Here is an 11,928-nt window from a genome sequence, read left to right as displayed (position 1 = left end):
CCTCTCCAGGTTTGGTGTAAATAAGGATATCGTCCAAGAATGCAGCCATATCCCTTCCAATACGGTTCCTAAAAATGTCTTGAACAAAATATTGAAAGTACCCTGGAGCTCCAGTGGGTCCAAACGGCATGGTGAGAGGTTCGAATTGCCCTGCTTTACAGATGAATGCTAATTTTGCTTCGTCCCCTTCTCTAACTCGTAGGTTGTTATAGCCATTCCTCATGTCTAGTGATGTGAATCTATCCGCATTAAGCAAACTATCAACCAATTCCATTGTCAAAGGCAGGGGATATTTATTCTTAACTGTGAGTGCATTTAGTTTTCTGTAATCGAAGCAAGGCCGCAACTTTCCATCTTTCTTTCCCGTGAAGAGAACCGGGGCCGCCCATGGTGATGTCGTACGTCTGATCGTGCCTGTGGCTAATCCTTCTTTGATCATTTCATCCAGAACTTCATTCTCTGCCGGCGACAACGGGATTGCTCTACCCGCTTGTGGAGTCGCACCAGGAAGTAGGTCGACACAAAAATCGTACGGTCTCCTTGGGGGTAGGACTTTAGAATGGGATTTCTCGAACATCGGTAAGTACTCATGAAATTCCTTGGGTACTAGTTCGGCCGCTGATAAACTTGACTTTGTCTCCGACTTCTCCGCTGCTAGCTTCGCCGAAACATTCCATGAGGCGCGTGCTGCATCCAACTGCGGTGTGAGTAATACCGGTTGCTTGCTGAGGTATGACTTAATTGGTCTTGACGTCGGAATTTGGCTGTGCTGTAGGATAGAGGATTGCTTGCCAGCTATTTCACTACGAATGAAGGGAATGGTTCTAGCAAACTCACGTTGCGGGGGTGCTAGCGTACTACTCAGAGTACACACCCCCTCGTCAAAATTCCTAGCATTCCCCATTTGTACCCTTCCTGGTGCTCCTGGGGTGTTTTTCGGTTCTGACGACACTGGTTCACCAGCCGCAACGGTAAGCTTTTTGTCCTGATGTTCGAAATCGTCGGTGTGCGTTGTAGGCTGCTTTATACTGATAGATGCGGAAAAATCAAGCTTGCCAGCTGTTTCGACAGGATTGAATAAAGGTAATGTATCAAACTCACATTGCGGGGGCGTTAGCGTATCACTCACGATACACACCCCCTCGTTACGATTCCTAGCGTGTCCCAGGGACTCCTCTCAAGGCCAATCCGGGATTGTTTTCAGTCGTGACGAGGCTATCTCATTAGCCGCAATGGTTCCTTGGTCCAACTTCAAAGTACGGTTCTTCCAATCTAATTTCTTATGATGTCTTCTGATCCAATCTACTCCGATGATGCAATCGATAGAGTCCTTCAGACGCGAGATCAAAAACGGGGTGGGTTTGCCTTCACTGTCGATGTCTAAGATGTAGTGTCCTATATGCGTAATTGATGATCTTGCGCCGTTAAATCCAGTGACGGGTTTGGGATTGGGAAGTTTTGTGGTAGTCAGGTTGGTACGATCTACAAAGGACTCATTCATTACATCGTGAGTGGCTCCCGTGTCAAGCATGGCGCGGGCAAAATGGGTTGTCTCTAAGTTTGGGTCATAGATGGGCACAGTAGCAAATAAACAATTATCTTTCATTTCAAGTGAGTTAACGTCTGCTTCAATTACCCCCATATCTATATCCGACCCTTCAACTAATGAGCTCGAGGAAGGAACAACCTTCATCCTCGAGCAACGCCATTTTTTGACTCGTCCGCTCTGTTTGACTCCTTCGCACTCTCCTCTTCTTTCACCTCAGTTGTACTGATTCTTGATTCTACATTCCTTCTCCACCTTCCTCTCCATCCTCCCCTTAAATTACCTGTCCCACACGCTCTTGCTATATGACCACTTCTGCCACATTTAAAACATAAACCCCCTTCTGATCGTCTTCGATATTCATCTTTTGAAATACTAAAACTTAATGCTGAACAATCCATTGCATCCGGATCAACCGCTGGTAACTCCTTTATTCCCAAACTCCCTTCATCACCTCTATTGTGTAGCTTATTATCAATCTTAATAGCGAGTTCCGAAATTTGATCTAATGAAGTAAACACATCTCGCACCATCTGTACCTGAATCTCCCGCTTCAATCCCTGTTCAAACTGAGTGATTAAGACTGATTCCTGCCACTTGACGATTAACGCAAGGTCTCTGAATTGTAACGAGTAAGCTAGTACCGTGCTTGTTTGCTTGAGGGCTCGTATTGCCGATTCAGCTTTAGCAACTCTTTCCGAGTCGTAGAATGTTGCTTTGAAATTCTTTACAAATCCGTCCCAAGTTAAAGAATCTGACGGGTCGGTACTCAGTAGCTTCTGCGTGATTGGTTTAGCCCATTCACCCCCCTTGCCGGTCATATACGACAATGTCCAGCCAATTTTGGTCTTATCATTGGGGAACTGGGCGGGGTTCATCATTATGTAGATGCCGACTTGATTTGAAAAGATCTCCGCCTTACTACCCCGTGTGCCATCGAATTTATCGGGTGTAGCCACTTTTGGAGCTTTAGGTGGAGCGGTAACTGCGATTGTTGGTTGGTGTAGGGGCTGGGACTGTGGTGCGTTAACGGATTGTTGCATGGCAGCTAGGCGTTGCTCAGCTTCGGCACGGCCTTGTTCAGCTAGCTCCCGTCTACGAGTTTCCTCTGACAGCCTTGCATCCATAGCCTCTAATCGAGCCATTATCCTGGTTAAAGGATCTACCGAGTCTTCTACTTGCATTTTGATTGAATTCTCAAGTTCGGATTCGGTCGATACAGCTGAAGCGTACGTCGGAGATAAGGAGCTCGAAGGACTGCCGGGGATTGTATAGTCTGGCGTTTTGGGGATTGATCGGGATTAATAAGGTTTTAAAGTTTAAATCTTCTTCTGTTTGAATTTAAGGTTTCCAGTATGAGATCAACTTCTACTTCTGAATCGTGCTTCTTTCAATTCTTCTTTTAATTTTCGATTTTCTTCAATGATTACTTTTACTTGCGGTTCTTCTTATACTTCAGCTTCTCTGGCGTCTAATAATAAAGATGCTACAATATGTTATGAGCTTGGATGGGTATCAGAGGCCAGATGAGTTCTGATATTATAACTTAGATTGTAGCATGAAGTACAACACAGGTTTGGGCGTGCGCTGAGATGGCGTGGTCACACTGTACTCAATACAAGCATAACCCAGTATAAGGTTATAACAATCTCTTAGGGTTTGTAGTCCAGCTTGCCCTCGGCCTGGGTACATAATTCAGTCACCGGACTCACGGCGTGCACTGCAAATACCAAGTGACAAAACTGACAATTCCGTATTGAATACCAATGGATTAGATCCTCCTGCTCTGATTGAACTCGCCCCTGCATAATCTGCTGTTCAACCGCATCTGAAGAAACAAGTACTTAAAGGAACCAATTGTCCCGCTCAACGAGGAAAGAGAAAAAGTACTAGCAGTCAAAACTGGTCCAACTCATCGCAACCTCGGTCAGCACCTGTGAAGAAGAAGAAAAAGAGTACAGTTATTGTTCTTGATGTAAGTCATCTGATCTATCTCACCTCTTATCATATGGAACTTCTCGGATTTCCTTTTTGTCCCTGTTTCTTCTCCAAAACTGTCACTCTTTTAGGATTACAATGTACCCACTGGCCTTGATCTCACCAAGATTCCAACATTGAAGTAGTCAAGACACCTGTTTTCAAGCAAGATCATGGTTGGTTTGTTGTACTGTTGGAATACTATCACAATCCTATTCATATGAGAAAAGAGGTATGTCTAACTTCTCATTTCTTCTTTTCATTATCCTGGATATTACACTAATGTTTGTCCCTTTGTAGAGTGGCAATGATCCCGGTAGGTACAAGTGCAAGTACTGTCACCAATACTTTGCTAGAGGAAAACAAAGCTGTTACAACTTATACTTACATCGGGATGGTGTAAAGGATTGACCCTCAGGCCCTCAACAACATCTCACTATCAGAGATGGGCATGATCTACCTCAAGCCTGGCAACAACAGCAGGATGATATGGTCAAATTCGCCTCTAGCAACCCAAAAGCCACTCTGGATGCCTTCCTTTTCCAATTGACTTTCAGTGTGGACCTTCTCAACATGGTCTTAGTGTTCTGGATCTTACGTCACACGCTACTTTTTTCCCAATTTCATGATTCACCTCTTAGAGCAGCTTTCAAGCTGTCTAATTGATTGGCAAATCTCCAAGGAACCACATGGGCCTCTCAAACTGTGCAAGTATTCATCGGGACCTCTCTCAAGCAGTTATTGAGAAAATTCAGGTATGTCTTATCCTGTTCCTTTTCGCATTTGTTTTTTTCAAATTGTTACTGATTCCTCTGTTCATCATTAATTGTGTTACAGTCAAACAAGGGCAAATTCTGTCTTATTTATGATGTTTGGACAACCAAGGGTTGTCATAAAGTGTATATAGGTGTCTCAGCCACATTTATTGATGATGATTGGTGATTTCAGACTCAGCACCTTACTCTGAAACTTGTCACCTGGCACCACACTGGCCGTCTCCTTTCTCAGCTGGTTGGAAGATTTTTAATCACCAACGGCTTACATCAAAAGTAAGTCTCTCATCTAAGTCAACCTATCTTTATTACTTGATTTCTCTTCATATGTTTTCAATTCATCCAACCGTAACAAATCCAACTTGTCTGTTTGTTATGTTGTGGCTCAGACAACCAATTCAGGCATTGTGAATGCGGCTATGGCTAATAAATTATTGACTATGTTCAGTGAAGCTTCCAAACCGGTGTTTTGGGACTTGGCTGCCAACCAGGTCAAGTGTTATACACACAAGATTGGCCTGGTTGTCAAAGCAGGACTCAAGTCCCTAGGATTGTGAGCCGGCCACATAAAACCTACCACTCCACCGGGTGCTACATTACCACCTCCTACCATTACTCTCAATCAGGGTGATGACAACCTCCAATTTGATTCTTGTGATGAGGTGCAAGGAGATTCAAGTGGATTGCCTATCAACAGCACATTTGATCATGACTCCAACACTGGTGGAGAGGACTCCTTGTTTGCTAAGGCAGTTCACAAAGTAAGCTATCAATATACAGTTGAACCAGTCTAGTCTCAACCACAGGCCGGCCCCAAGACCCAAATTTTGGCCTCTCCAGAATACCTTGGAGGCCCTCCGGAAGACCAGACTTGAGCACTTAAGTACTGAGCTTAAGTACTTAAGTACTCAGGTTAAGTACTTAAGTACTTAGGTTGAGTACTTAAGTACTTAGGTTGAGTACTTAAGTCCTTATGTTAAGTACTTACGTACTTAATATTAGGCCGCCTAAGGTACCTAGACCCAAATACTGAGGTTTTGGGTTTTTTTTAAAAAAAACAATTGGCCCATCAGATCAACTTTTCAAGTCATTCCTGACAATGACACCATGTAATAAGCCCAAAGATGACTTATTACATGATGTTTATCAGTATGAGTCATGTGTATAAATTTCTGTAACAAAATTTCGTTTTTGCAGAGCAGTCGTGGTTGAGACTAGAGTGGTTCAACTGTATATATATTTTAACCTTTCCACCTAGGCCTGACACTTTATCATCTGATCTAGGCCAAGAAGTTCAACATTTTATGTACCAGAAGCTTGGTGAGGTGTCAAGAGTTTCTGGCCAAGGCTGCACAGTTGGGGTACAAGGGCTGCTCCCCAATCTCTGGCTGGGGCCCGGGGTGCATTGGAATATCAATGCTGACTACCTCAAAAGGCTCTCAGATGCGCACAATGTTAGTAAAAATTTAATTTTTTGTTTGGACTTCCTCTCTTTCTCATTTTTTTTCTCTTGTTTGGTAGGTCATGGATGCAATTCTCTTAAGTGATCGTAAAACCCATTATTATCAAGGTTTAAACATACTGGTGAGTAATGGGACTTGATCAAGACCTTTGTCAAAATCCTTGAGGTCAGAGTCCATAAACATATTTTTGTTTCCATTTATCTTGATTTACATATTCCCCATCTCTCTGCAGGTCTTTCTGTAAGCGACCAAACACATGGAAGGCAACTCTCCAACCGGCTGTATCTTGCTCACTGAGTACTCTTGGATTTTCCTTGAAATCACTCGACTAGAGACCAACTGCGCTAATCCAGACCTCAAGTACATGCTCCAGTTGATGTTTACCAAACTTGAAGTATATCAAGAGGAGGCTGTGGGCTCAGATGTGATTGTCTTGAGTACAATCTTCAATCCTCATCTCCAAATTAGATTCTTTGACTTCAATTAACCCAATGATATTGCCCAAGCCAAAAATTTGTTTTACTCTGTATTCAACAAAGCACTTGAAACATGGCCCAAAGATCCTATCAGCTCAGATTCAGAAGATGTAACCCAAACTTTGCCTCCTTCCATTTCAAGTCACACTGGATTTTCCAAGTTTGATGTATTTGCCACTCAAGTTACTTGTCAAGTGCCTGCTGACAAACACAAGAACAAATTGGTTGAGTACATAGAAGGTGCCCACTTAGTACTAGCTGGTCAAAGTGAACTCAACTGGTGGAAGGTCAGTTTTTTAATTTTTTTCATCTGATAGTGTTCCTTGCTTACTTGTAGGAGCATGAAAAAGATTTCCCTGTACTTGCATCTCTTGCTTGTGACTATCTGGCATTATCAGGCACATCTTGTCCATGCAAACGCACATTTTCTTCCGCGGCAGATATTGTGGTGCCTAGTTGTGCATCATTGACAGGCTAGATGATATCAAAGCTTGTAGGAGTGCGCGAGTGGTTGAAGTTGAAGATACAACTATCAGGTAAATTTGCTGAAGCTGCAGCTTATATCCTAGCTTAAAAATCTTCTATCACCAAGGCCAAGAAGAAGTAGTTTATCCTTTCTTCAAATTTTTCTTATCTCTTACAGAAATAGCTCTCATAAAATCAAAAACAAATTGTGGATATTTTTTTCTTCTTCCTGCCTCTTGTTTGCTTTTCTATTCCACAATGTTCCCTTGACATTGACACAAAACTGAAAGCAAAAAAGGGATAAAATGTATAAAGGATTTGAGATATGTTGCTTTTTGTTCAAGGTGTTTGTTAGTTTTCCAGTCGATCTTTTGTTGGATCCACTGCGAGGCCAATTGTTTACTTCGCAGCTCTTTTGTTTTCTTTGCTTGCGACTTTTTGTTGGATTTTGCTTTTGATATCAGTACTCAATGGAATTCAGTCCTCATATTGGCTTATAAAAGACACACCTAGCTCTCTCCAAAGTTTGATTTGCATTGCATTACACCAACACCATTTCTAACAGATCACAACTTCAACATCTCATCTATTTTTAGACATTTTTTTGTTTTTTCCCCTTTCAAGTCTCAATTTTTGATCCTTGTCTCCCCACTCCAAGCTGCCCTTGATATCAACACTTGGTCCACTATTGGAATTGCTTATCATTGTTCCAAGCAACACCACCGCGCTCCGCTCCGCTGCGCTATAAATAGCATTTTTGCCAGCGGAGCGATCCGGCGCTATGAATAGTTCCAAATCGCTACGCTTTAATTTCAGAGCCGCTATGGCTTTTCAAAGCGGTGCGGCAAATTGCCCCACTCCGCTTTGCTATGCTCACATTTTGGCCTTGGTAGTGCTCCAAAGCGCGTTCAGGTAGGTTTTTTGGGCCAATTTAATGTCCTTTGAGTAATTCGTACACTTTGGCCTACATACGCACCCCCAACAATCGTCAAATCAATTTTCTACATAGAGGTAACACAAATGAGATTGGCACACCGTGTCGGTAAGGATAGTATCTAATCTAGATCTTCGATCGACCAGCTTACACCATTGTTTCCATGCATAACCATCCTTTAATTTAACATCTTCTTCCTTACAAGCTTGAAATTGAATGAAACTTGCGTACTCGAAAGTAGCACTGGAAAATCCAATTATCAGATACCAAATGATTTCCTTTGGTCCCCATCTTTTATTAACCAATCAAACTAATTGTGGTAAAACTAAATCCAGTTAAAATCAATTGGGTATCAATATGAGATAAAATCACAGTAGATTTGACTCCTACTTTTAAATCAAATTCTTTGGCTTGATGTGCATAAATTATATCATAAGTGATGGTCCAAGCCACACATCCAGAATAAAGTGGTAATGATATCTTTCAATCCGTGGCTCCTAAAACTACTGATGAACCAAGTAAAGCACCCTGGTTGAATGCAAATCCTAAACATCAAGAAAGAATTTTATACTGCATTAGTTTAATGAGACAATGTGAATTGATCTGAATTCGTAAGAACAACATTAAAAACGTACCGAGTACTAATCGAGGCCAATAAATGATACGTTTCATAAGAGGGTAAGTGACAACCAAGAAGAGTGAACAACTACCTACAAGGATACCATAAGGATTAAGTTGAAGTAAAATACCTAAACCAACACTAAGTTGTAATCCAAGCCAAGTGATAGCTTTAGGTATAGTAATCGAACCAGAAGGTAATGGTCTATCTTCAGTTCTATTAACTTTTGAATCGATTTTTTGACCCCAAAGATCATTAATTGTACAACCTGCTCCTGTCATTACAAATGCACCTCAACCGAAGATTCCTAATTGATATATTAGTTGACTTGGTAGTAATAAGATTGAAGTTGATGCTAAAGTGATTGAAGTTGCACATGATAAAATTGATAAAATTGAGCCTATCGGTGATTGAATTCTCAAGATTGCAAGGTATGGTTTGATTGTTTGTTTTGATCAATTGAATCGGTCTGTTATCGTTTGATGAGAAGTTAATGATACTTTTCTTGTCTGAGCTGATTTCTCTTCAGTTTGAATTCGATTGATATCCTGTTTTTGATTTTGATCGGGTCAAGTGGAATGGAAATGAAGTTTTGATAAATTTTGACATGAACTTGACAATTATATCGCTCTGACAGATATATCGCTCTGAGGCGCTAAGACATATCATAGCACAGCGAATTATCGCTATGCAGTGCGCATGAAAATTCGGTATGTGAAATTCGATTTCACAGATAGCTATAGCTAAGCGCAACCCGCGCTATAAGGCCAAAAGGGAAGCGCGGGCGGAGCGCTCGCTCCGCTGCCGCTCCACTACCGCTTTTTTGGGCGGAGCGGTGGTGGTGTTGTTCCAAGCTTGGTCCTCTTTTCTTCTGGCTCTTAGTATTTTGAGTGCACTGTCTGATTATACACAATCTCAGTGTTTGTCCATTGCAAGTCAATGTTCATCAAAGTTGGCAAATTTACAAATCATCTCTTTTTCCCTTTTCCTTTCCTTTTCTTTCTCACTGAAATTGTTGAAAAAATTCAAGGAACTTTCTTATAAATCTTAACAATTGTATCTGCACAACAAGTAGTGTGCTTTTTTTTATGATAATCTTTCTAATAACCACGTGCAGTCTTAGTTCAAGCAACTGAGTTTGATTGGGAACCAAACTTAGTAGCTGTTTATCTAAAACTAATCTTCTTGGCATGTGATGGCCGCCAAGAAGGGATGTCTAGGTCTCTTGTGCTAAAAGGAAGGGTTGTAATAGAATGAATTACCAGGGTGAATCAGGGATCATGGGAATTCAAGATCAATCATACTAAAAAAGTAGATCATTACACACACAGATTTTATTGAAATAATCACATGTGATCATCTACGGATCAGTGATCAGCTGTTAACAGGAGATGCTCACATCAGCCTCCTTGTTGTATTTTTCTTATGTTGCTGTGCGCTTTCTGCTTGTTCTGACGGGTATATCAACCCTTGCTTTTGTCTTAGTTCTTTTTGTTCCTCATCCTTTACAATAACAAATCAAGTTTACATAGCTTTATAAACCAATCACTATGTCCATATCACTGTTTGAAAGCCCTTACAAGTTCCTTTTAAGCCCTTTTACAGTTGGTAGCCACAGATCTGGTCTTTTTTCTTATATCTCTCTCTTGATTACTATTGTCAACTGCTGTCCTAAATATGTAACTCATATGTAATCAACCTGTACTAGTTATATATCAACTATTACAAGGTTATTTCCTTGCTCAATAAGCTTCTTTATTGACAAATTTCATCTGTTGGGGTAATCTTAAAGTACCTCTTCTGCTCATTTGTCATTTTGATTTTTGCTGTTGTTCTTTCTTCTCAGACTCGAATTTTAGTTTCTGTCCTCTGTAAGTTGATTGGAGAATTCAACATGGTTTTATTCTTTTGTCCTGGTCAGGTACTTTATATCGTTACTCATCATATATGTCCTCCATGTGTTATGGCGGCGCCCGCCGCCCAATTGGCTAGTTGTTAAGAAAAGATTTACTCTCTTTCCATACAGATGGGGAAAGAGAGTAATATTGAGATACACTTGCACATCATATATCAACTAATCATTGTGCACAAGCAAACTTAAGAATGTCTAGATGTCTTTGATCACGGTTCTATGCCAAAGATCTGAAAGCATGCGCTTTAGCACAACTATGACAACCTCCAACAACTTTTCTAAGAAGAAGACTCTGACCTGAAAGCATGCGCTTTAGCACAACTATGACAACCTCCAACAACTTTTCTAAGAAGAAGACTCTGACCTAGAACAGAAGATTCAATTTAATAGATGATACGTTTAGTTAGTTAAGTTATCTCTCAGTTGATAACTGATCTCTGAGTTAACAAGAGACTGATGTTTTCTCTTCCCAAAGATGGGGAAGAGAAGTCAGTTGAATTGATCAAAGGACATTATAAGTAATCTACTAGTCAATACGTTGGGGCAATATAATGATGTAATTTCTCTTTTCGTTTTTATGACGTATTCTGGTTTATCTTTCCACACTACTCTCGTAATTCCTCTTTTATCCAATTTGTAACTTTTCTTATTTCCGTCGATTGCACACTTCAACACCCCCCCTCAATCGACATAACTAAAACAATTAAAATATCCCTACTCATTTACCCTCTTCATACCTATTCTTCTTCTGAACTCATTAAACGGACCAGGATGTAGAGGTTTTGTCAATAGATCCGCTATCATATCTTCTGATGCACAATACCCAAGCTTAAGAATCCCATCTCTAACCTTCTCCCTCAGCCAATGATGATGTATCTCTATGGCCTTTGTCCTACCATGCATAACCGCGTTTTCTGAAATATCAATTGCGCGCAAACTATCACAATTTAGATAATAAGGAGTTTCTTGACGTAAACCAATGGAATTCAAAAATAAAGCCAACCAGATCATCTCGTCTTCCGCTTCATTTGCCGCTCTGTATTCTGCCTCAGTCGATGACTTCGCCACTGTCTGTTGTAATCGACTACGCCAACTAACAGCACCCCCACATAACAAGAAAACATACCCAGTTGTTGAGCGTCTCGTACTCTTATCACCGGCCCAGTCAGAATCAGCAAAGTGAATTGGTAAAGCATATCCATTATTACTCGTTACGCTAATTGATGGAGTCTTTTTGTAATGTATACAGTAATCCAGAGTGCCGTTTAAATACCTGAGAACATGTTGAAGGCCTCCCAATGACGTAAGGAGGGATTGTCTAAATGTTGCGACAAGCATCCCACGGCATACGTGATATCCGGTCTAGTACATTGAGATAAGTACATCAAACTACCCACTCCGCTCCTATAGGGTAAGTTTAATAAGCTGAATGACCTGGCCTCGTCCGGAGTAGATTTGGTGAGTTTGGTGCCACCCGGAAAAGGAGTTGAAGAAGGTTTACTGTCGGACATTCCAAACCGTTCTAGTAAAGATCTAGTCATGGCTTCCTGACCTATGATGTAATGGTTATTGCTTGCTCGTACAATTTGAATGCCGACGACGCAAGTAGATATTCCTAAGTCCTCCATTGGCCAGAAGCTTCCGATTTCCTTCTTGAATTCCTCAAGGTTGTTTCCGGTGATTGCTAGATCCTCGACGTGTAAGTAAAACAAACAAATTTCATCTGATCGTCTCCTGATATAGACACATTCATCCGCCACAGA

General features: G+C 41.1%; 1 protein-coding gene across 1 annotated transcript; it reads right to left on the bottom strand.

Moving 5' to 3' along the window:
• Window positions 1-8,117: 8,117 nt before the first annotated feature.
• On the bottom strand, window positions 8,118-8,534 carry MELLADRAFT_92389 (uncharacterized protein; the record flags this gene model as incomplete). The annotated part of the gene is made up of 2 exons (XM_007405517.1): window positions 8,118-8,179; window positions 8,270-8,534. 2 exons carry the CDS (start codon window positions 8,532-8,534, stop codon window positions 8,118-8,120), a joined length of 327 nt encoding a protein of 108 aa, XP_007405579.1.
• Window positions 8,535-11,928: the final 3,394 nt, after the last annotated feature.

Source organism: Melampsora larici-populina, assembly GCF_000204055.1.
Source record: "Melampsora larici-populina 98AG31 unplaced genomic scaffold MELLAscaffold_4, whole genome shotgun sequence".
Lineage (NCBI taxonomy): Eukaryota > Fungi > Basidiomycota > Pucciniomycetes > Pucciniales > Melampsoraceae > Melampsora > Melampsora laricis-populina.
The sequence above is the reverse complement of the archived record's forward strand: the minus strand, read 5'-3'. Positions and strand labels throughout refer to the sequence as shown.